General features: G+C 45.4%; 1 protein-coding gene across 1 annotated transcript in view; it reads left to right on the forward strand.

Moving 5' to 3' along the window:
• The window catches only part of LOC141082912 (uncharacterized), a 784,035-nt gene extending 767,770 nt beyond the window's left edge, over nucleotides 1–16,265 (forward strand). The window contains exons 20-21 of the mRNA XM_073566962.1: nucleotides 13,109–13,279; nucleotides 15,797–16,265. Of these exons, the coding sequence (XP_073423063.1) occupies nucleotides 13,109–13,279; nucleotides 15,797–15,887 (262 nt within the window). The 3' untranslated portion in view covers nucleotides 15,888–16,265. The remainder of the gene's footprint in view (nucleotides 1–13,108; nucleotides 13,280–15,796) is intronic.
• Nucleotides 16,266–26,117: the final 9,852 nt, after the last annotated feature.

Below are 26,117 nucleotides of genomic sequence, written 5' to 3' on the forward strand. Positions count from 1 at the left end.
GGTGTGTCAATTAGAATAAAGCAGAAGCCCCTACAATCTGTTAACCATTTAGTTGATGTAGTCATTTTTGACAGCAGCAACTAAGGGGTTAAACAGATATGGACAGTGACAACACTATTCGTTTGTGATACAGCAAGTTGTCAGCTATAGTGTACAGTTTACAGCTGCTGGATTGTATGGGGATGATAGTCTCTTATATCTCAGATCAGTAAAAAGACTGTATTGGCTGTCATTAGGGGATACATAGTGTGGTGCCCCTGAGGCTCGGTTGCCACAGAGGTACTGCACCTTCTCCTAAGGTGTAGTGCCCCACCAACTAGGTAAGTTGGGAACTCCTTTCCACACTCCAACAGCTGCATCCCACACACAGGATAGTTCAGTAGGTCCGCCTAGCAGCTTCAGGCTGGGGTAGCAGAGCACCCTTCGTGGAACCCTGCTTCGTAACACGAGATGTGCTGGGAGGTGGGTGGAGTTAGTATAAAAGAGGGTGAAGCTTAGAATTGGAGGTCAGTCTGACAGAAGGTCAGTCTGGGGTGAGTCCCAGAGAAGGAAGGTCAGTCTGACGGGAGGTCAGGCGAGAGAAGTTCAGTTCTGAAGCTCAGTTTTGAGTTCAGTTTGAGTTTAGTTTTTGAAAGAGTGCTGCAGCTGCCTCAGTGATCTGAGCCAGCTGGCACGGGAAAGAGAAGAGAAGGAGAAAGACGTAGACCGGCAACCTAAGCTTCCATAAGAGAGAGAAGGAACAGCGTGGAACGAAGGAGTAGGAGAACAGAGAGGAGTTGTGGGTTGGAAGAGGAACCCTGCCTATAGGTTCTCAGCGCAAGGCCGGGGCCCGTTCCCCGAGGTTGTGTGGACACTTATGGTTCTGCAGCAGACACCAGTGGAGTAGTTGGCTGTAAATGCACTACTCCCATCCAAGACTTGGGACACAACAGCAACCGATTTGCGAGCCAGGACTCTGAGAGGAGTCCCCAATAGAGGCTACAGCTGTCTGTCATACAAGTATAGTTCTAGGAACATCTGACAGGAGGAACTTCAGAGTAACCACGGTACTGGAGTACTTCACACTAAAAGGCGCAATAGAGGAGTCGTTCAGGAAAGGCACACGTTGGCGGAGTGTTGGAGAGGAGAACCCTGACTTGCCCGGGAGGTTGATTGAGTCTCTACCCCGGAGGACACGGCACGGAGGCAGGCACCAGTGGGTACCACAAACTGTGAGTAAAGCTTTGAAACTGCAAGCCCTGTCCTCCATTCATTCGCCGCTAACACCTTCAGCACAGCTACATCTGGGTACCAGCATCTATACCATTCTGCGCCTCTCCTCATCCATTGCACCTACACTGCCCTGGGACTACAGCTCCACCTGTGGGGAGCTACACCATCTTTGCTGCACCATACCATCAGTCCCAGCGGATCTGCATGCAGCGTTGGCTTACCATCTACCTTGCCAAACACCACGGGTGGCGTCACAAACTATTCAATTAAACCTTAACACCATTAATATCACCGCCATTGATATTGGGCGCCCAGGGCCACGGACCAGATCATTGCTGCTGTGACACATCCCCTTGACACCGGCCCGGTACCGAGTACCCCACAGCCCTGGGTGTGAGGGGCGACCCACATAGCATTTCCCAAATATCTACTTTACATCTGCATAATTTCTGAAACATAACTTTTTTTGTTAGGATGTTAGAAGGGTTAAATGTTTAGCAATTTTTAATTTTTTCAACAAATTTATAAAATCTGTTTCGTAAAAGAGACTTATTCAGATTCAGGCCTCTTTCACACATCCGTGTCTCCGGTACGTTTGGTGACAGTTTTCACACATACCGCAGACACTGTCATATGTCAGTGTGTTTCCACGGACCGTGTGTCCATGGACAAAACACGCTGACATGTCCGTTTTTTACCCTCAGCACGGGCCGCAAAACGTCCTGCACATGGAGAACACACATGTATGTCATCCATGTCACACGCATCAGCACAGGGGAAGAAGCGCTACAGCAAGCGCTGTTCCCCGGTGGCAGCTGCTGAAGATGGCTCTCATCATTCTCTCCTGCTCTTCCGGCGATCGGGGTGAGCAGGGAAGAATGATGAGAGTTATATTAAAGCTAAGAACAGTGACAGCAGGAACGATGATGGGGGTATTCCTCACCCGCCGCCTGCGCTAGAGCTAAATAATTGAATGAAACACCCGACTTTTTTAATTATTTAAATAAATTTAAACAATGGCGTGGGGTCCCCCCCATTTTTGACATCCAGCCTTGCTAAAAAGCTCACAGCTGGGGGCTGGTAAGGGGTCATTGATATAGGCCCCGCCAGCCTAAAAATAGCAGCCCGCAGCTGCCCAGAAAAGGCACAAAAATTCTCACAGTGATCTGCTGTGAAGACACTGAGCTTGAACTGTGCTCCTGCTGTCACTGTAATTAGCGGCAGCACGTGTAGGTTGATGGGAGTAATAATTCCCAAAGCCCCCCACCTGCTGACTTTAGTATAACTCTTATCATTCTCTCCTGTTTGCGCCGATCGCTGGCAGAGCAGGGGAAAATGATGAAAGCTGTGTTTAGCACTCGCCGCTGGGGAACAGCACTTACTGTAGCGCTTCTTCCCCAGCGGCCATCCGTGTGGTACTGATGTGGCACACGGTTGCGACACGTGTGCCGCAAATATTACACACAGGCACAAACGGTTACTGATATCTCCAGTATCATTTTTTCCGGTACCGGAAATAAACAGACGTGTGAAACCGGCCTTGAATGGACTTTGAGGGGCCTATATATTGGAAACGCAACAAAAGTAATGCTATTTTAACCCCTTTCTGTCATGTGACGTACTATCCCGTCCATGTGCCCTGGGACTTAATTCCCAGGGACGGGATAGTACGTCACAGTGATCAGCAGCGCCCACGTGGTTCTGTTACCCTTGGAAAAATAAGAATTGAGGGTGAAAATATCATTTTTGTGGAAAAAATATTTGTTATTTGTACGGCTGTACTTTATAAACTTCTGTGAAGCCCTTGGGGGTTCAAAGTTCTCACCACACATCTAGATAAGTTCCTTGGGGGGTCTAGTTTCCAAAATGGTGTCATTTGTGAGGGGTTTCCACTGTTTTGGTACATCAGGGGTTTTCCAATCGCGACATGGTGTCCGATCTCAATTCCAGCCAAAAAAGTCAAATGGCGCTGCTTCCCTTCTGAGCTCTGCCATGCGCCCACATATGGGGTATCAGGGTACTCAGGACAAATTGCACAATAACTTTTAGGGTCCTGTTACCCTTGGGAAAATAAAAATTGGGGGTGAAAAGATCATTTTTGTGGAAAAAATATGATTTTTTAATTGTACCGCTGTACGTTATAAACTTCTGTGAAGCCCTTGTGGGTTCAAAGTTCTCACCACATATCTAGATAAGTTCCTTGGGGGGTCTAGTTTCCAAAATGGTGTCACTTGTGGGAGGTTTCTAGTGTTTAGGTACATCAGGGGCTCTCCAAACGTGACATGGCGTCCGATCTGAATTCCAGACAATTTTGCATTGAAAAAGTCAAACGGCGCTCCTTCCCTTCTGAGCTCAGCCATGCGCCGAAACAGTGGTTCCCCCCACATATCAGGTATCAGCATACTCAGGACAAACTGCACAATAACTTTTGCAGTCCAATTTCTCCTGTTACCCTTGGTAAAATAAAAAAAATTGAACCTGAAGTATTTTTTTTGTGAAAAAAAGTTAAATGTTCATTTTTTTTAAATATTCAAAAAATTCCTGTGACGCACCTGAAGGGTTAATAAACTTCTTGAATGTGGTTTTGAGCACCTTAAGGGGTGCAGTTTTTAGAATGGTGTCACTTTTGGTTATTTTCTGCCATATAGACCCTTCAAAGTGGCTTCAAATGTGATGTGGTCTGTAAAAAATAAAATGGTGTTGCAAAAATGAGAAATCGCTGGTCAACTTTTAACCCTTATAACTTCCTAACAAAAAAAATTTTGGTTCCAAAATTGTGCTGATGTAAAGTAAACATGTGGGAAATGTTTTCTGTGTGCCACATCTCTGTGATTTAAGGGCATAAAAATTAAAAGTTGGAAAATTGCGAAATTTTCAAAATTTTCACCAAATTTCCATTTTTTTCACAAATAAACGCAAGTTATATGAATGAAATTTTACCACTGGTATGAAGTACAATATGTCACGAGAAAACAATGTCAGAATCACCAGGATCCATGAAAGCGTTTCAGAGTTATTACCTCATAAAGGGACAATGGTCAGAATTGTAAAAATTGGCCCGGTCATGAACGTGCAAACCACCCTTGGGGGTTAAGGGGTTAAAAAGCGCACCCTTCAAATTCTTCAAAATTGTTTTCAGAAATTTTTTTCAACCCTTCAGGTTCTACTCAGTAATTAATGCAAAGTGAAATGGAAAAAAAATAAATTTACTTTTTACCTCTAAAATTTTGACTTTGCCCCAAATTTTTCACTTTTGCAAGAGGTAACTGAAGCGATGGCCGGAGAACCACCACGGTGCAGGGAGATTACAGTACACAAGATGAGGTGCAAACAACAAAGGGTAAATTTATTGGAAGGCAAGGAATGAAGTGGATAAGGAAGGTGCAAACACTGGTATGCAGTGGCAAAAGATAGTTTGTATTCTTCAGCTGGGCCGTCAAATAGCACAGAGCTCCAACTATTACAGGATCAATATATTCCAAACAGGCAAATCCAAACAATTAACACAGAATGATGCTACTCTAACTGTAGCCTCCCTGGCCTTTACTAAACAGGCCACACGGCTGCCGTGTTCTGTCTATTGAAGCCTACACTAGGCCCTAACATGTGCACAAACGGGAACAAACACACAGTAATGTTGGGGACTTAGGTCCAGTCCCTTGAACGGTGGTGCGTGCGTCTGTCTGGCAGATCCGTGAAACGTCCTCTCCTTGCTTCAGGGTCCTGGAAGTGCCCCTGGAAACTGTCAAATCCCTTTCTTGGTCTCTTCGTGGCTTCTCAAAATAGCACAGGACAGCCACCTTTGCTACACCCGAAGAGTCTGCTCAATTTCACAAGTCCACTAAGTCTCAGGCTGTGTGACCTGTTGTGAGTTCATTCTCGAGTCCACCAGTAGTGAGATTTCCTTCCAGACTCCCTCTGGTGGTGACAGGAGGTGGTGAGGCTGATTTGGTCAGTGGAGATCTACCACCTGATAAGGATGATGACGATTGGACATCAGGAACCTTAGACTGGATTTAAGACTGCTGACGCCCTAAGTCAGTGCTGGTGATTGCTTCAGGCTGCTCAGGTCTTGGTTTTCAGCTCTGTTCCAGCCTTCTCAAAGCTAAGTGTTTTTGCTAATTTTCACACTTGATTTTGTTGGTCTATTAGTTTTTTGTGTGTTCAGCCAGCCCCGGCTGGGGCTGTGCTGAATTTCCACTCTTATTTATCTGTATTTGCCAATTTGCTTTTTAGTCCCTTATTAGATTGGCCTCTTTTTGCTCTGTCTCAGAATATTTCAGAGTGCTGATATAGTGGGAGAAGTCTAGTGACTTCAGGGTTAATTTTGTTATCAGAAGTGTTGGACATTATTTTGTAGGGTTTTTGGCAGATTGCAGACAGTGTCTTTCCTTTCCTGTTCTGTATCGTTAGTTGGGCCCCATCGTTTGCTCTGCCTATTTTCCTGCCTGTGTTTGTGTTTTCATCTTGCTTCACCGTCAATACATGTGTGGGGGCTGTCTATTCCTTTGGGGTCTGCTTTGGGGTAGTTAGTTTTCCCTTTTCTTACTTTAGGCTTATGTAGTCCTCCGGCGGTGACGAGGCGTCTAGATCATCGTAGAAACGCTCCACTGCTGCTGCTAGTTGTGTGGTTAGGATCAGGGATCTGCAATCTGCATAGTTACCAACCTCTCTGGTTTTCTGGGACTTAGCTTTTTGTTGTCCTCCTCGGTGACCCATTCATAACAGTGACCGCTGTACATAGTTCCATGCACAGCTGCTCTCTGCAGCAGCTTCCAGCTCACAGGCTCAACTCCTCCCCTCCTCTGCCTCGGGCAGTTCATTGACATAGTCCTTTACAGGGAGAGCAGATCATTCAATCACACCAGACAAGGGGGTGCTGTCTCTTAAAGTTGAAACAAAACACAAAAAACACAAATATCCTGAACTAAAAAGTAAAAAATATATTGCAAATAATGCATAAAGGTAATAATAATAATAAGGGTATTTAGTAAACATAATTTTGATCAAAATAATGTACAAGCCATCCCGCCACGTCACGGCAACCCTTGTGGGACAGTCCCTACTCTAGTATTTAAAACCTTTTCACTTGCCAAGTGGCGTGAATGTGAATAAGGGTCGAGCGGCTGAACCACTAGTAACAGCTTAGGCCAGACTGGATGGCTTTCCCAGCTCAGAAAGAGGGCGGTCACACCCATATATGCACTGAATGCACAATGAAATGAATAAAAAACAAATCTGAACTGAGAAAAGTAAGTTAATGTGTATGCACAATGTAAGTGCATATTAACACATGACCATTAACCAGAGAAAACAAAACACAAAAAACACAAATATCCTGAACTAAAAAGTAAAAAATATATTGCAAATAATGCATAAAGGTAATAATAATAATAAGGGTATTTAGTAAACATAATTTTGATCAAAATAATGTACAAGCCATCCCGCCACGTCACGGCAACCCCTGTGGGACAGTCCCTACTCTAGTATTTAAAACCTTTTCACTTGCCAAGTGACGTGAATGTGAACAAGGATCGAGCGGCTGAACCACCAGTAAAAGCATAGGCCAGACTGGATGGCTTTCCCAGCTCAGAAAGAGGGCGGTCACACCCATATATGCACTGAATGCACAATGAAATGAATAAAAAACAAATCTGAACTGAGAAAAGTAAGTTAATGTGTATGCACAATGTAAGTGCATATTAACACATGACCATTAACCAGAGAAAACAAAACACAAAAAACACAAATATCCTGAACTAAAAAGTAAAAAATATACTGCAAATAATGCATAAAGGTAATAATAATAATAAGGATATTTAGTAAACATAATTTTGATCAAAATAATGTACAAGCCATCCCGCCATGTCACGGCAACCCTTGTTTTTTACTTTTTTATTTGTCTCTTAAAGTTGCAGCGTGTTTCTTACTGTTCATAACATCACCACCCCATTTATTCCACGCACTCATTGACCGATTCATGTTTTACAGTGATCTGTACTCAGAAATTCATCAAAGCTGGCAGTATTACTTGCACTCCTCCAGAGTTTGATGCTGTCACGTACAAGAAAAAATCTTTTCAGGGCCAATTCTAATCCCTTCTATATTCTACAATAATACCGCTCTTATCTGAAATTCATCTATGATAAGGTGTGGCAGTAGGAATATCGTATTGTAACAGCAAGGTTTATGATTTATAAGGCAATAATCCATGACTATATAGTAGTAGTAGGCAATAATATAGTAGTAGTAGGCAATAATCCATGACTATAGTAGTAGTAGGCAATAATCCCTGGCTATATAGTCATGACTATATAGTCATGACAATAACCTATGACTATATAGTCAGGGATTATTGCCTTATAAATTATATGCATTACTGCTGCTTTTTCCATGGACTCATTGACTGATTCATGCTTTTTACAGTGTTCTGTACACAGAAATTCATCAAAACATCAAAATTAACAGATTTAGTGTGTCCACTCACAGTTTCTCTCTAGCATCTGTATTTAACTGCTAGTGGTGGAAGAGTTTAAGCTACTGGAGCTGGAATTACCACTTCTGAACTCTCCATTGCTTTTTCCATCTATTTATGGGACGTTTTTGAAGTACACTGCTCAAAAAAATAAAGGGAGCACTTAAACAACAGAATATAACTCCAAGTAAATCAAACTTCTGTGAAATCAAACTGTCCACTTAGGAAGCAATACTGATTGACAATCAATTTCACATGCCGTTGTGCAAATGGAATAGACAACAGATTGAAATTATTGTTAATTATCAAGACACCCTCAATAAAGGAGTGGTTCTGCAGGTGGGGACCACAGACCACATCTCAGTACCAGTGCTTTCTGGCTGATGTTTTGGTCACTTTTGAATGTTGGTTATGCTTTGACACTCGTTGTAGCATGAGACGGACTCTACAATCCACACAAGTGGCTCAGGTACTGAAGCTTATCCAGGATGGCACATCAATGCGAGCTGTGGCAACAAGGTTTGCTGTGTCTGTCAGCGTAGTGTCCAGAGGCTGGAGGCGCTACCTGGAGACAGACCAGTACACCAGGAGACGTGGAGGGGGCTGTAGGAGGGCAACAAACCAGCAGCAGGACTGCTGCCTCTGCCTTTGTGCAAGGAGGAACAGGAGGAGCACTGCCAGAGCCCAGCAAAATGACCTCCAGCAGGCCACAAATGTGCATGAGTCTGCACAAATGGTTAGAAACCGACTCTATGAGGATGGTCTGAGGGCCCGATGTCCACAGATGGGGGTTGTGCTCACAGCCTAACACCATGCAGGACACTTGGCATTTGCCAGAAGACACTAGGATTGGCAAATTCACCACTGGCGCCCTATGCTCTTCACAGATGAAAGCAGGTTCACACTGAGCACATGTGACAGACGTGACAGAGTCTGGAGATCCCATGGAGAGCGACCTGCTGCCTGTAACATCCTTCAGCATGACCAGTTTGACAGTGGGTCAGTAATGGTGTGTGGTGGCATTTCTTTGGAGGGCCGCACAGCCTTCCATGTGCTCGCCAGATGTAGCCTGACTGCCATTAGGTACCGAGATGAGATCCTCAGACCCCTTGTGAGACCATATGCTGGTGCGGTTGACCCTGAGTTCCTCCTAATGCAGGACAATGCCAGACCGCATGTGGCTGGAGTGTGTCAGCAGTTCCTGCAAGATGAAGACATTGAAGCTATGGACTGGCCTGCCCATTTCCCAGACCTGAATCCGATTGAGCACATCTGGGACATCATGTCTCGTTCCATCTACCAATGACACATTGCTCCACAGACTGTCCTCCTGACTGCAGTTTTAATCCATGTCTGGGAGGAGATCCCTCAGGAGAACATCCACCACCTCATCAGTAGCATGCCCAGGCGTTGTAGGGAGGTCATTCAGGCACGTGGAGGCCAAGCACACTCCTGAGCATCATTTCTTTGTCTTCAAGCATTTCTACTGAAATTGGATCAGCCTGTAATTTGATTTTCCACTTTGATTTTCAGTATTCTTCCAAATCCAGACCTCCATGGGATGTTAGTTTTGATTTATATTAATAATTTCTATGGTTTACTGTTATCAATGCATGCCACTATGTAACTAATAAAGATTTGCAACTGGAATATTTCATTCAGTGATATTTAGGATGTGGTATTTTAGTGTACCCTTTAATTTTTTGAGCAGTGTGTGTATATATATATATATATATATATATATATATTTACATATAGAGCAAACAAATCATACACAGCACAAAAGAAACAGGGTGCAGAGTTTCATAGACATATACCAAACCTTATAATTAGAGTCCGAAAAAAATGAAGCAGCACTCCATGCGGCGATAATAAGGTGCTCTTTATTGGCACATATGTCGACGTTTTAGTCCTGAGTGCAGACCTTTCTCAAGCAATTACAAAAGTGCATATGCAAACTATTTAAGGTAACCAGATTAGTACAATATTTAGCAGCAATATCGATATTAGTGATCATGTGCAAATGATACAATTATAATATGCAATCATACATCTCATAGAAAACTGTGTAAAGTGATCCAGTGCAAAAAAATTATCTATTCAATACAATAAATTCACAAAAAAATCATAATTATCAATCAGATGCCATCTGTATGTAATCATAACACAAGACTCACCCCATCAGTTCACAATACATTGTTCCTAAAACCGGCGTCCTAGTATATACACAATGCACATGTCAGAAAGGAAAAAAACATATGATCACTTCCAGTATTGCGCAATCATGCCCGGAGGATCCAGAAAACTCCATATTGGTGAAGGTAAAGCACTCAAGCGCGCATGCGCTAAACAGCGCTATTGGAAAACAGGATGCTAGGTCCTTCACGCATGCTCCTTATTCCAGTTGAACTATTCTGCTTCATCTTGAGAATGGGCAGATCCAGATATAATTGCCAGTTCTCTGTTTATCAAGGTACAACCTATAGTTAATGCACAGCTATGTACACATTTCAAAAAGATATGTTATAACCAAACATACGCAAATGCTCTCTTATCAAAACAGGCTGTTAAGCGTTACATATTGAAAACGGCAACTCTGAATCAACAAGACAAATCTCCACTTAAAAATAATAAAAAATGAAAAAATAATACCAAGATAATGGGGAAGATAAATAATAGGAAGTTATATGTAGGTTTATTAAAAAAGAATAGAACAGCCGATAAGTGATTGGTATAGGAACACCACCCATACACTGGGAATGTAACCCATTGACCACAGGAGACAGGAGAGAAAACATACCCTATTTAAGAGCATATCGCTCCCCCGTCAATCCAAATGACTCCTCATGGCAACATCATTATTAACCCAAAACTTCCATATATGATATAACCCCCACTTGGTAATAGACATATATAGAAGATTTATCCAAAATAATTATAACAAAAAATAAAAATATTATGACCTTAATGATGGGATGTATCAAGTTCACAGCAGCTATAATAAAGCATCTTGATCTAAAAAATAAAAAATAATTATTTGATCCTTTGCTGATTTTGTAAATTTGCCCACTGCCAAAGACATGAACAGTCCATAATTTTAAGGGTAGGTTAATTTTATCATTGAGAGATAGAATATCAAAAATAAAATCCATAAAATAACATTGTATAGATTATGTAAATTTATTTGCATTTTGCGGTGAGAAGTAAGTATTTGATCTCCTATTAAGAGTTCTGGCTCCTACAGACCAGTTAGATGCTCCTAATCAGCTCATTACCTGTATTAAAGACAGCTGTCTTACATAGTCAGACTCTAATCTCTACAACATGGGCAAGACCAAAGAGCTTTCTAACAACATCAGGGACAAGATCATAGACCTGCACAAAGCTGGAATGGGCTACAAAACCATAAGTAAGTTGGAAAAGAAGGAGACAACTGTTGGTGCAATAGTAAGAAAATGGAAGAAATACAAAATGACTGTCAACCGACATTGATCTGGGGCACCATGCAAAATCTCACCTCGTACGGTGTCCTTGATCATGAGGAAGGTGAGTGATCAGCCTAAAACTATTACGCCATAAAGGTTTAAAATCCTGCAGTGCCCACAAGGTCCTCCTGCTAAAGAAGGCACATGTGCAGGCCCATCTGAAGTTTGCCAATGATGAATACCTGGATGATTCTGTGAGTGATTGGGAGAAGGTGCTGTGGTCAGATGAGCAAAAACTGAGCTTTTTGACATTAACTCAACTCGTCGTATTTGGAGGAAGTAAAATGCTGCCTATGACCCAAAGAACACCATTCCCACTGTCAAGCATGGTGGAAACATTATGTTTTGGCAGTGTTTCTCTGCTAAGGGCACAGGACTACTTCACTGCATCAATGGGAGGATGGATGGAGCCATGTACCATAAAATCCTGAGTGACAACCTTCTTCCCTCCACCAGGACATTAAAAATGGTTCGAGGCTGGGTCTTCCAGCAAATCAATGACCCAAAATATACAGCTAAAGCAACAAAGGAGTGGCTCAAAAAGAAGTACATTAAGGTCATGGAGTGGCCTAGCCAGTCTCCAAACCTTAATCCCATAGAAAACTTATGGAGGGAGTTGAAGCTTCGAGTTGCCAAGCAACAGCCTCAATAGCTTAATGATTTAGAAATGATCTGCAAAGAGGAGTGGACCAAAATTGCTCCTGACATGTGCACTAACCTCATCATCAACTACAAAAACCATCTGACTGCTGTGCTTGCCAACAAGCATTTTGCCATCAAGTTATTTCTCACTGCAAAATGCAAATACATTTATATAATTTATAGAATGTGATTTTCTGGATTTTATTTTTGATATTCTATCTCTCAATGTTAAAATTAACCTGCCCTTAAAATTATAGACTGTTCATGTCTTTGTCAGTGGGCAAACTTACAAAATCAGCAAGGGATCAAATAATTATTTCCTTCACTGTATATTCCTGCCCAGAACACTGATTTGCAGTTTTTTGCCTATGCACAGTGTACACAGACAGCTGCAAATCACTGATGGGAGTGTGGTTGGAGTGTGGCAGCAAGCCAAGTAGTCCTCTAGTGATGATAACTTGCTGATAGAACATCCCTTTTGCAGTTCTGAGAAGATGTTCTGTGGATCTTAACAGTGACTTCAAGACTTTCAGAGCAGTTCTAACTCCAACTTAAAAGTTTATAGGATTCAGTTTATAGCTAGTGAGAATAAAAGAAATACACAGGCATGTGATTTCCAACATTCTGCAAATAGCTTGTTTATAAAGAAAAAACTACAGCAAGCAGCCCAGTAAGTTACACATTGCTAGAATCAGGTTCTCTGTTTCTACATTATGCTTTTCTCAGACTAGGTAGCAAAAACCTGGTGACAGATTCCCATTAAGGTTCACATAGTTACAAGATTCTGTGGTAATTCATCGATGAATGGAAGGAGAGATCTTCTAGAGGAGATTTGCTGAGGGGAATCCGATTTGAAAATATATTAACGGGAGTAATAAAAGGTAGAGAAAGGAATATTGTGGATGCCAGCAGGATAGGAGTGAGTTGGTTGCATGTTTCTTTATCTTTAGAAAAAAATCTGATGAAAAAGACAGATGAGTGTCAAATCTGTTGGCATAGTACTCTAAGAAGCTGTACATGAGCAGTCCTTGTTCTCAGCTGGTGCCATCTCAACGAGTTCTATTTTTCATCCGCTAGTGACTACAGTACACATGGAAAATTGGGTGACTGGATCAATGGATGTTTCATATAACTGCTGCCATTCCTGAGGTCCACCACACACAAGAGGCGTCTGATGACATTTATGTATTTTACTAACAGTCCGGGACATTTTCTCTCCACATCCCCAATTTCCAGATTTTATACTAACACGCTGTGGATACATCACCCACTTCTCATCTTCTTATTCTTACAGATTGGATAACAATCATCTACCAGACATTTCCTGCATCCAGCTGGCATCGGGAATAAAGAATAACCGGTCACTGAAGACACTTGTTCTGTCTTACAACCGTCTGTCTGGTCCTCACTTAAGTGATTTGTTGGAGGCTCTATCCAGTCCAGATTGCAGGATAGACGCTTTGGAGTGAGTATAAACTATGTCTTTCATAAGTCTGTAATTAATGGATTATACTCTATTTTCTGTTTTACACCATTGTTATGTCTGAGATTAACTGCTGATTTCACCTCAATATGGGTCGCCCTCCCAGGGCTGTGGGGTACTCGGTACCGGGCCGGTGTCAGGGGAATAGTGTCGCGGCGGTGACCTGATCCGTGGCCCTGGGCGCCCAATAACTGGTGGTTGTGGTTAATAGTGGAATAGTTTGTGACGCCACCAGTGGTGGTTGGCAAGTGTGATGTTAAGCCAACGCTGCATGCAGATCCGCTGGGACTGATGATATAGTGCAGCAAAGATGTTGTAGCTCCCCACAGGTGGAGCTGTAGTCCCAGGGCAGTGTAGATGCGATGTTGGAGGAGAGGCACAAGCAGTGTGGATGTTGGTACTCAGATGTAGTGGTGCTGAAGGTGTTAAAGCACAAATGAATGGAGGACACTAGGGCTTGCAGTTTCAAAGCTTTACTCACAGTTTGTGGTACACACTGGTGCCGGCCTCCGTGCCATGTCCTCCGGGGCAGAGACCCAGCCAACCTCCAGGCAAGATAGGATTCTCCCCGCCAACACCCCGCTAACGTGTGCCTTCCTGAACGACTCCTCCAATGCGCCTTTAATGGTGAAGCACTTCAGTACTTAGTTACCCTGGAATGCCTCCTGACAGATGTTCCTAGAACCTTACTTGTATGACAGACAGCTGTAGCCTGCTCGGGGACCTCCTGGATCCCGGCTCTCTATCAGTGTTGCTGTTGTGTCCCAAGTCTTAGATGGGTGTAATGCATTTACAGCCAACTACTCCACCGGTGTCTGCTGCAGAACCATAAGTGTCCATACAACCTCGGGGACCGGGCCCCGGCCTTGCGCTGAGAACCTATAGGCAGGGTTCCTCTTTCAACCCACGTCTCCTCTCTGTTCTCTTCTCCTTTGTTCTGTCTTTCTCTCTCTCTTTCTATGGAAACTTAGCTTGCAGTTCTTCGTCAATCTCTTTCTTCTATCCCTCTTACAGAGATCCCTTCTCCTAAGACCAGTCCTCCGACTCTCCTGACTGACTGTCTTCTTCAGACTGACCTCCTGTCAGCCTGACCTCCTTCTCCCTCACTCTCATGTGAGACTGACCTAGACTGACTTTGATTCTACACTTTTCCCCTCCTTGATATCTAACTCCACCCACCTCCCAGCACATCTCGTGTTTCGAAGCAGGGAACCACCAAAGGTGCTCTGCTACCCTCTGAGCCAAGAGCCGCAATGTGGCCCTGCTGAACTATCCTGTGTGTGGGGTGCAGGTGTTGGAGTGTGGCAAGGAGTTCCCACCTTACCTGGATGGTGGGGCACTACACCTTAGGAGAAGGTGCAGTACCTCTGTGGTGACTGAGCCTCAGGGGCGCCACAAATACTTTAAGTGACGTCTCTCCAGGCCTGATCATTTGGCACCTTAAGGCTATGTGCCCACGTTGAAGAAATGCTGCAGAATTGTCCGCAGCATTTCCGCAACTCCCCCCCGCGGGTAAAACGCATGAGGAATTCGCATGCGTTTTCTCACAAAACACAAGCATTTTGCAAGTGTTTTTAGCTTGCAGAATGCTTGCGCTTTTCCAAGCGATTTGAAGCATTACTTGGAAAAGTGATTGACAGGTTGGTCACACTTGTCAAGCATAGTGCTTGACAAGTGTGACCAACTTTTTACTATTTATTCTGCCTGTGCAGCATCAATAGTAAAAGACAGAATGTTAAAAATAATAAAAAAAAATAAAAAATCGGGATATACTTACCCTCTGTCAGCCCCCAGAGTCTCTCCCGGTCCTCATTGGCGCTGGCGGCAACTTCCATTCCAAGGGATGCTTTGCGCAAATAACCTCTGATGATGTAGTGGTCTCGCGAGCATTTCCGCTGCGACAAAAAAGTGGTGGAAACGCTTAAAAAACGCAACGTGGGCACACAGCCTTAATGTAGCTTCATGCTGCCCAAACTACTAGAAGCATGAATCAGAGCCTGACTGCATGATTGTAGCCAGGTATATTTTTGGCTTTAACGCTTTGGCATTTCAGAGAGTGTGTAGTATTTATAAGGCCTCGTGCACATGCTGAGTATTTGGTGAGTTTTTACCTCAGTGTTTATAAGGCCTCGTGCACATGCTGAGTATTTGTTGAGTTTTTCACTCAGTATTTGTAAGGCCTCATGGACACACTGAGCATTTGGTGTTTTTTACCTCAGTATTTGTGAGGCCTCGTGCACACGTTGCGTATTTGCAGAGTTTTTTTACCTCAGTATTTAACCCCTTCCCGCCCCTTGACGCACCGTATGCGTCATGAAAACTAGTGACTTCCCGACCCCGTCACATGATCGGGGGGCCCACAGAGTCTGAACAGCCTGGGGCCCTGACTACCCTTAATCCACCCCTGCTTCCTACCAATTTTATGGCAGAAAAGTGACTATGAACAGTGACTGGTGTCCTACCAATTCATACTAATATTTAATGATTTTGTTTTCTTAGGATGGTTGAAAATGAATTTTCCGAAGAACAGAATAAAGAAATCTTAAGAAAACTAAGAACCCCAAAACCATACCTGAATGTTAAACTTTGATAGAAACCTTCATTAATCATCAGAGATTACCGAAAGTATAACCTCTTCCTGACATGTTACATGCACTGGTTGCCTGTGTATGGAACTCACCTCCAACATGCTATTAACTCCTTAAATACTTCTGTCAATTTCTAAGAGCAGTATTTCAGATGCGCAATCCCAGAGGCGCACTGTTGGAGGACACCTTCTCTCATCCCAACCCTCCTTCTGCGATTGAAGAATATAATTAGGTTGCAACCTGTGAAAAAGCATTAAAAACTGCATGTGTTTGGATAAAAACTACTTTTCCTGTGTGAACGGTATCTACGGCCTAATGCCTACCAGAAAGAGTAAATTTCCTTAACATCTCAAAAAAATAAAATAAAATTGAAATTGAAATCGCTTACTTTTTCACCCATTAAAAATAGTCTTTAATAAATATTTGGCATCACTGCATCGGTAAAAGTCAAATCAAAATTTAAATTCACTTAAAGCATAAAAATAAATTCAGAAATCAAAATGCCAGAATTGCTACTTTTTTAGGGGGGGACCAGCACCTCAAAAATGCAATAAAAAGTGATTAAAATATATGTTCCTAAAATTAGTATTAATGAAAAGCAGACCTTCCCACAGCTCCTTCGATGGAAAAATAAAAAAATTACTGATCTCAAAAAATTGCAACTCAAATCAAATAAATATCTACTATATAATGATTTTTGGAATGAAACTGACAGTGGCATCAGAGGAGTTAAATGCCCACGATCGGTGCTAGCTGTCACATACAGCTGACACCCGTACTTGATCGCCGCAGCACTCAGCACGATCGGTGAGCCGTACTAGTACTGCTGTTTGCGGGAACGTAATTCCCGCAGAGCAGTACTATTATGGTGAATGTCGGGAAGGGGTTAAGAGCAGCAGAGCATGCACAAACTAGGCGTGATGCTGGAAGTCTGTGCCAAAGAGGTGACTGAACAGCAGCGGCAGTGAATATGTTGCATGGAGGGAGGAGGAGAACTATGTGGAGGTGCTGGCAATAGACATTACACTGCCCCACTCTTCTTCAAGCCCGTAGAGAAGATGGAGCTAGGCTCTTCTTCTTAAACTCATCAGGACCACGTACTCTCCAAGCCAGTGGAAGAAAGGTTACATCTCTCACCTTCCTCTTGGTTAGGATGCTCTCCACCGACTGGACATCCTCAAAGCAGAATGGTGCATATGTGGAATCAGAAATCTCAAATTGCTGAGTCTCTCTGAGGCTGGCAAGAATAACTATCCCCTTGAAAGAAACAAAAATGAACCGAGATTTCTCCTCCTGGTCGATAGATAGTAGAGACTCTAAAGATGCCTCCGCCTTGATGGTCTTATTTACAGACGAAACAGAAGATATCTTCTCTGGCTGGATTCATCTATAAATTGGTCTCACTGAAGGTAACAGTACACAACAAACCGGCGATTAGTAGACCTCATGGAGAAGATGGCATCTCTGGCGGCCGAGCTGGAAGTACATAAACCAGACACCTCTTGCAACATGACTGTCCCCCACGAACCACTTCAACAGACCTACTGTCTAACACAGGCTCATCAGTTCTTAGCCATGAAAGACATGAGAGAAGTTGGTGATAAATTTCAGACAGCACACAGAAAGCAATTATCTCTGAATTCAATTCTCTTATCTGGAGTTCTACTGGTTCCGTGACGACTTGAACAACTTCGGATAGGATTCTGGAGGCATTGGATGGGAATCTGATACTGATCCACCAAGACCTGCAGCAGGAGATTTTCCACCGGACCAGAGTCAAGATATGCTGTCTCAACGAACCAGACACGCACACATTCAAAGTCAATGGTGAAGAATTTCCACTCTCACCTAGGGAAGCTTCACCTACAGACCATAGCATGTGGAGTTTTTCAGATCTCACAGGACAGCAACGAATGTTCTGCGCTACCACAACCAAAGCACACTCTCTTGGCACTATCACGTTCCAGCTGCTGTTCTGGCAGTCTAACACGATAGATATGTATGGGTTCAGCGTAGACAGCTGTCTCAGATAGCTGGGGAATAAGCACTCTCTGAAGGACGGAACCAAACGTGACTGTTTCCTTTCACGAGTAACATCTCTGGTCCAACTTTGAAACCTGATGTCGATCTAAATTGCCAGGGTGATTAATTCGTCTAGAGTGGCAAGGATGTCACAACCAGCCAATTTGTCCTTGATTCTTCCAGATTATCCCTCTCAGAAGGTGGCTACCAATGGTTCATCATTCAAACCTAGTTCAGAAGACAAGGTGCGGTACCGGACGGCATACTAGCTTATAGACAGTAATACCTGACGCAATCTGAGAAGAGAAGATATAGTGGTGAAAGCACAACCAGGCTAATCGAAGACCATTCAGAAGGCCACCATGAAGGCCTGTAGATCCATGGTCACAGGGTCCCCTCTCTCCCACTTTAGCACGATCAGACTGGAACTTAAGTTGAAGCAGATGAAGTGACCCTAGTCAGAGCATTCAACCAGGTATTCACCGTACGCAGATAAGACAAATTTTTTTCTTGCTGATCTTGCTGATGGATCAGCTCTTGGTACAAACCCGAAGCCTGGGGGATCTTGGAATTAGTAGGGTCTATGGCCTGAGCAAACTGTCATGCCCGGCACATGACGCACGTGGTTCATGGACCCACTGTGCTATGGGGCTGGGTTTGCCTAACAGGAACATAACTAAGCCGCTACATGGTGTTCAACGGAGCTCCTGAAGGTGGAGTGAGGCTTGAGCTGAAAGTAGGTGCCAGTTACCATTCCTATGTACTCCTGGCAATGCAGCTGCCGACCCCAAGAGTCAGGTTCACTGGACGGGGACACGGGTCTGGAGTCACTGAAAGGCAGGATTCGGAGACTGATAGACAGTTTGGACAATGTGGATGTCGGGGATAGGTTCTCGTGCAGAAACACAAGTCTTCGGAAATGGATTCGGTACTGCCAACATGGCTTCAGGGTTCAGGTACCACTGGAGCTGCTTCAGGGTCACATACACATGACTACAGGGATGACGTTGAGTAAGGGAAACATTATAATAGATTAATGATTGGGGACCTGGCAACATACAGCTGCACACAGACTGCCACTAAATAACTATAGAGGTTCATCAGGCTGCACCCTATTGGGCAGGGTACCTTTTGTACAAGATGCCTCACAGTTATTGCACGCGCTGCGCCTTTAAGAGCAGGTGAGCATATGCACTAGGCGTGCCACCAGAAGTCAGTGATGAGGGAGATGTGCTGGAAACAGAAAGGTGAGTATGTCCGTGTCCCTGCATGGAGGGATGAGGGGAACATGCGGGGACGTCAGCAATAGGCATTACAGGCTACATCTATTCTATTCAATATTAATACTACATTTAGCTGTATTTAGTGTAGGGATAGTTGCTGGAGAAAGGATAAGTGCATTACAGGCCCATATGTAGGGTTTATAGCCATAAAGCACTTGCTGCAGAAACCTTAAACCTTTTCAGGCATACATCTATTCTAGTCCCTATTAATACTGCTTTTAGCTGCATACCTAATTAACCCATTCATGACCAAACCTATTTTGACCTTAATGACCAGGCCATTTTTTGCAATTCTGACCAGTGTCCATTTATGAGGTAATAACTCAGGAACGCTTCAACGGATCCTAGCGATTCTGAGAGTGTTTTTTCGTGACATACTGGGCTTCATGGTAGTGGTAAATTTACGTCGATAATTTTTGCGTTTATTTGTGAAAAAAACAGAAATTTGGCAAAAATTTAGAAAATTTTGCAATTTTCAACTTTTGAATTTTTATTTTGTTAAACCAGAGAGTTATGTGACACAAAGTGGTTACTAAATAACATTTCCCACATGTCTACTTTACATCAGCACAACTTTGGAAACAAAATTATATTTTGTTAGGAAGTTATAAGGGTTAAAAGTTGACCAGTGATTTCTCATTTTTACAACAAAATTTACAAAACCATTTTTTTTAGGGACCACCTCACATTTTAAGTCACTTTGAGGGGTCTATATGGCAGAAAATACCCAAAAGTGACACCATTCTAAAAACTGCACCCCTCAAGCTACTCAAAACTATATTCAAGAAGATTATTAACACTTCAGCTGTTTCACAGGAACTAAAGCAACATGGAAAGAAAAAAATGGACATTTTAATTTTTCCAACAAAAATTTTTTTTTAGCATCAATTTTTTCATTTTAACATGGGCAACAGGATAAAATGGATCCTAAAATTTGTTGGGCAATTTCTCCTGAGTACACCGATACCTCATATGTGGTCATAAACCACTGTTTGGGTGCATGGCAGGGCTCAGAAGGGAAGGAGCGCCATTTGACTTTTTGAATGGAAAACATGCTGGAATATTTAGCGGTTGCCATGTCGTGTTTGGAGAGCTCCTGTGTGCCTAAACATTGGAGCTCCCCCACAAATGACCCCATTTTGGAGACTAGACCCCCCAAGGAACTTATCTACATACATAGTGATCACTTTGAACCCCCAGATGCTTCACAAATTGATCCGTAAAAAAAACATGGGCAACAGGATAAAATGGATGCTGAAAGTTGTTGGGCAATTTCTCCTGAGTGCACAGATACCTCATATGTGGTCATAATCCACTGTTTGGGCACACGGCAGGGTCCAGAAGGGAAGCAGCGTTATTTGACTTTTTGAATGGAAAATTAGCTCCAATCGTTATCGGACACCATGTCATGTTTGGAGAGCCCCTGTGTGCCTAAACAGTGAAAAACCCCCACAAGTGACACCATTTTGGAAACTAGACCCCTTATGGAACTTATCTAGATGTGTAGTGAGCACTTTGAACCCCCAAGTGCTTCACAAAAGTATAAAAATAACGCAGAGCAGTGAAAATAAAAAATAATTTTTTTTCCTCAAAAATGATTTTTGTAGCACGCTATTTTTTATTTTTACAAGGGTAACAGGAGAAATTGGACCACAAAAGTTGTTGTCCAGTTTGTCCTGAGTACACCGATGCCCCATATGTGGGGGGAACCACTGTTTGGGTGCACGGCAGGGCTCAGAAGGGAAGGAGAACCATTTGACTTTTTGAATTGAAAATTACCTCTAATCGTTAGCGGACACCATGTCATGTTTGGAGATCCCCTGTGTGCCTAAACATTGGAGCACCCCCACAAATGACCCCATTTTGGAAACTATTATTACGCGCCCCGATGCTCACCTGGGGTCCCCCTCCTCCCGGCGCATCCCTCCTTCATCCTCGCGCCGTGCCCTGTCTGGCTTTGCAGGGTCACGGCGCGTCAGAGGCACGCACATGCGCACTCGCTCGTTTCTCGCCGCGGGGCATCCTGGGAGCACGTGACCCGGTGGCTCCGCCCCCAACATGGCTGCGCCCACCGGGTATTTCTGTCTGGCGTCTGGAATGGTAAGACGCCTGTTTGTCTTCCTCTGTGGCGCTTAGCGTTCCTGCGCAGCGTCGCACCCGACTCTCAGGTCCCCCCTCTCTCTGGTCTGCGCTCTGCTCTCCGCTCCATAGCCCCGACTGGACCCCCGCTCAGTCCCCTCTGCTGCCTCCGTGCCTGTACCTCGCCTGGTCCTTCTCTGCTGCTGTCACCGGTGGTTCCTTAGCTAGGGTTCCGTCCTCACCCCTAGGTCAGTCCCCCCTAACCTTTCTTCCTTCTTTCTTCCAGCGTTCCTGCTCTGGCTCCATCCTGATCGGTCCTGGTTCCCTACGTTCTGTCTCCCTCCTGCTCCGGGCCTACTCTAGTCAGTATCCTTTGGCCTTTCCCTCTGTACACTCCCTGGGTCGTCCCTTTGGTTCCGGCTGTCGTGGTCTCACCCCCCTTGGGCCTGCCCCTAACACTCCCTGTATAGGGGGTGGTCATCACCTGGGCCGCTCGCCCTCGGGGGCTCTGGAGCCACGACCCAGAGGGTCCACTCTCCGGTTCCTACTAGAATCGTAACAGAACAAACAGGCCATGGACCCCGCTGGAGCCGCTGCGGCTCAAAAGGAGTTGCTGTTTTTGCGAGAGAATCAAACTCGTATCATGGCTTTCATGAAATCCATGGATTCTCGTCTTTCCGGGCTCCAGTCCTCTGACCCTGGGAATGCCTCCCAACTGGCTGGACTGCAGCAGGAACTGGCCCAGCAAAGAGATACCCAGACCCATATCCTTAGTTATATGGCCTCCATAGATGACCGCTTACTCTCCTTACAGTCGGCCGCTGCAGCCCCCGTTCCAGCCCAGGCGCCTCACCCGCCACCCCGTTTAGCTAAGCCGCCCCGCTATAACGGGGATCCCAAGCTGTGCCGAGGTTTCCTGAATCAATGCCGCCTCCATTTCGAACTCCTGCCCCTGCAATATCCCACTGAGCGGGCTAAGGTGGCTTTTATTGTCTCCCATCTTGAGGGAGACGCTTTAGCGTGGGTTAACCCCCTCTGGGAACGTGATGATCCGGTAGTCTCCCAGCTAGGTACTTTCTTCGAGACGTTTCGTCGAGTGTTCGACGAGCCGGGTCGCCTGGCCTCTACTACGGAATCTTTATTTAACCTCCACCAAGGGTCCCAAACCGTGGGTCAGTATGCCATCCGATTCCGAACCTTATCTTCTGATTTGGGATGGAATAACGAGGCCTTGGTAGGGGCCTTTTGGCGAGGCCTCGCGGGTCGAATTAAGGATGAGTTAGCTGGGCGGGATACTCCCACTGCCTTAGAAGATCTCATTTCGCTAGCTACACGTATCGACCTTCGGTTCCAGGAATGTGCTCGCGAGAGGAGACTTCCCCGTGCCTCCCCAACTATCCGCGCTCTACCCTGTCTTCGACCCGGAATATCCGCTTCTGTTTCCATGCCTGAACCCATGCAAGTAGACCGGCTTAAGGTATCTGCACAACGCCGGGAGGAAAGACGCACTCACGGTCTCTGCTTCTACTGTGGTAGTGACTCCCATCTGGTCCGTACCTGCCCGGAACGTCCGGAAAACTCCTCCGCCTAGGTCAGGTAAGAGAGGCCTCCCTAGGTGTGTATGATACCTCTCTACCCCTCACTCTGTCTGTCTTGTTGCACGTTGGTGGAAAACGTTTTTCTCTGGCCGCCTATGTGGATTCCGGCGCAGCGGGAAATTTTATTAGGCTCGAAGAGGTTCTTAAATTTTCGGTCCCGGTCAAGACCTTAGAAACTCCACGGATCCTTGCTTCCGTGGATGGTAAACCTCTCCAAGAAACCATTACCTTGGTCACCCATGAGGTAGAACTCCAGGTAGGGGCCCTACACAAGGAGAGGATCGCTTTTTATGTCCTAGCGAGCATCTCTCACCCTATCCTTCTAGGCCTTCCCTGGTTACGAGCCCACAGCCCTACCTTAGACTGGCATAAGGGTAATATCCTGCGCTGGGGGGAGTCCTGTGGGTCTGGGTGTCTGCTGCCGGTGCGTCCCGTGGGTGGTTCTCCTTCCCCCTCCTTACCCCCCGGGTTGCCCATTGCTTACAGCTCTTTTTCGGATGTTTTTGACAAGAGGGAGGCCGAGAACCTTCCGCCTCACCGACCCTATGATTGCCCCATCGAGCTCGTCCCTGGAGCCACCCCTCCGCGGGGTAGGATTTATCCGCTCTCGCCGGCAGAGACGCAAGCCATGTCGGAATACGTGCAAGAGAACTTAGCCAAGGGTTTCATACGGAAGTCTTCCTCCCCTGCGGGCGCAGGCTTCTTTTTTGTCAAGAAGAAGGACGGGTCGCTCCGTCCGTGCATTGATTACAGAGGTCTGAACAGCATCACGATTAAGAACAAGTACCCGTTACCCCTCATCCCCGAACTCTTTGATTGCCTGAGAGGGGCGCAAATATTTACCAAACTTGATCTTCGAGGAGCCTATAACTTGGTCCGAATTCGCGCTGGGGATGAGTGGAAGACCGCATTCAACACCCGTGACGGTCACTATGAATACCTGGTGATGCCGTTTGGCCTCTGTAACGCACCAGCGGTATTCCAGGAGCTCGTTAACGATATTTTTCGGGATCTCCTTTACTCCTGTGTCGTGGTTTATCTCGACGACATTCTTGTCTTCTCTCCAGATCTCTCCACCCATCGACGAGATGTACGGCAAGTGTTGCAGCGTCTAAGGGAGAACCACCTATTTGCCAAGTTGGAGAAATGCGCCTTCGAACAACCGTCCCTGCCGTTCCTTGGGTATATCGTTTCGAAGTCTGGATTGAGGATGGATCCCGAGAAAGTGTCCACGATCCTGGCCTGGCCCCGTCCCCTTGGTCTCAAAGCCATTCAACGCTTTCTCGGCTTTGCTAACTATTATAGGCAATTCGTTCCTCATTTTTCCACCATAACCAAGCCCATCTCTGCTCTTGTGCGCAAAGGAGTCAATCCCCGCCTCTGGCCTCCCGAGGCAGAAGACGCCTTTCAAACTCTGAAGAGAGAATTCGCTACAGCGCCCGTTCTCCACCGTCCTGATGCCGAGAGACCCTTCATTCTCGAGGTCGACGCATCCTACGTGGGAGCGGGGGCGGTTCTCCTGCAAAGAACCTCCTCTGGCCGGACTGTCACCTGTGGGTTCTTTTCTAAAGCCTTTTCTCCCCCCGAACGCAATTACTCCATTGGGGACAAGGAACTACTGGCAATCAAACTGGCTTTAGAGGAATGGCGTTACCTTCTCGAAGGAGCGGTCCATCCCTTTACGATATTTACCGACCACAAGAATTTGGCCTATGTTCAGTCTGCCCAAAGGCTCAATCCCCGGCAAGCCCGATGGTCCCTATTTTTTGGACGCTTTGATTTCGAGCTCCGCTTTCGTCCGGGTAATAAGAACATCAGAGCTGATGCCTTATCAAGATCATTTCTCCCGACCGATGAAGAGGAGAGCTCCGCTCACATCATCGATCCAGCAAAGATCGTCACCCTAGCCCCTCTAAGTTTGGTCAACCCACCACCAGGCAAGACCTTGGTATTGGACCATGACAGAGTAAGGGTTCTGCACTGGGGACACTCTTCTAAGATCGCCGGGCATGTCGGAGCCAAGAGGACTCTATCCCTCATCTCCCGCCATTATTGGTGGCCTTCACTCCGCCAGGATGTCCTGGAATTTACCGCTTCTTGCTCATCCTGCGCCCGGAATAAGATTCCACGACATCTACCCTCTGGTCTCTTACATCCTTTGCCGGTTCCATCAGTTCCCTGGAGCCACATCGCCATGGATTTCGTCACGGATCTACCTCCATCTTCCGGCTGCTCTGTCATTTTGGTGGTGGTAGACCGTTTTTCCAAAATGGCTCATTTCATCCCGCTACCTGGTCTGCCTTCTGCGCCCGAGTTGGCGAAGATCTTCGTGCATCATGTTTTCCGACTTCATGGTTTTCCCCAGCACATCGTGTCTGACCGTGGTGTTCAATTCACCTCTCGTTTCTGGAGAGCTCTCTCTAGCTCAATGGGGGTAGTCCTGGACTTCTCCTCCGCCTATCATCCACAATCCAACGGCCAAGTGGAGCGGATCAATCAGGTGTTAACCACTTATCTTCGACATTTTTCTAATGCACACCAAAGTAACTGGGTCTCACTGCTACCCTGGGCGGAATTTGCTCACAACAATCACCCCAACGGGTCCTCTTCCAAGTCTCCCTTTTTTGTAGTTTTTGGGCAGCATCCGGGCATTCCTCTTCCCGTGTCCCCCACCTCGGGCGTGCCGGCGGCGGACTCCTTGTCCTCAGAATTCTCTAAAATTTGGGAGGAGACTAAGACGTCCCTTGAGAGAGCTAGCGATCGGATGAAAAGATACGCCGACAAGAGGCGCCTGGACACCCCTCCTTATCATCCAGGCGATAAGGTCTGGCTGTCCTCGCGCTTCCTCCGACTTAAAATCCCCTCTTATAAGCTAGGTCCACGTTATGTTGGTCCCTTTGAGGTTTTGACTCGCATCAATGATGTAACCTATAAACTAAAATTGCCTGCCTCCCTGCGGATCCCCAACACTTTCCATGTCTCGCTTCTCAAACCCACAGTGTTTAATCGCTTTCAGCCAGCCTCGTCCCACGCTCCGCAACCTAGCTCCGCTGGGGACGTCTTTGATGTCAGGGACATCCTGGCAAAGAAGACCGTTCGAGGTAGAACCTTCTTTCTGGTAGATTGGGAGGGATTCGGTCCTGAGGAAAGGTCATGGGAGCCCCGGGAGAACATCAATGCTCCTCATATCATGAGAAGGTTTCTATCCCGCCTGAAGAAGGAGGGGAGTAAGAGAGGGGGTACTATTACG

This window comes from Dendrobates tinctorius, unplaced genomic scaffold (genome assembly GCF_039654945.1).
Source record: "Dendrobates tinctorius isolate UK_male_01 unplaced genomic scaffold, ASM3965494v1 ptg000019l, whole genome shotgun sequence".
NCBI classification, from domain to species: Eukaryota; Metazoa; Chordata; class Amphibia; order Anura; family Dendrobatidae; genus Dendrobates; species Dendrobates tinctorius.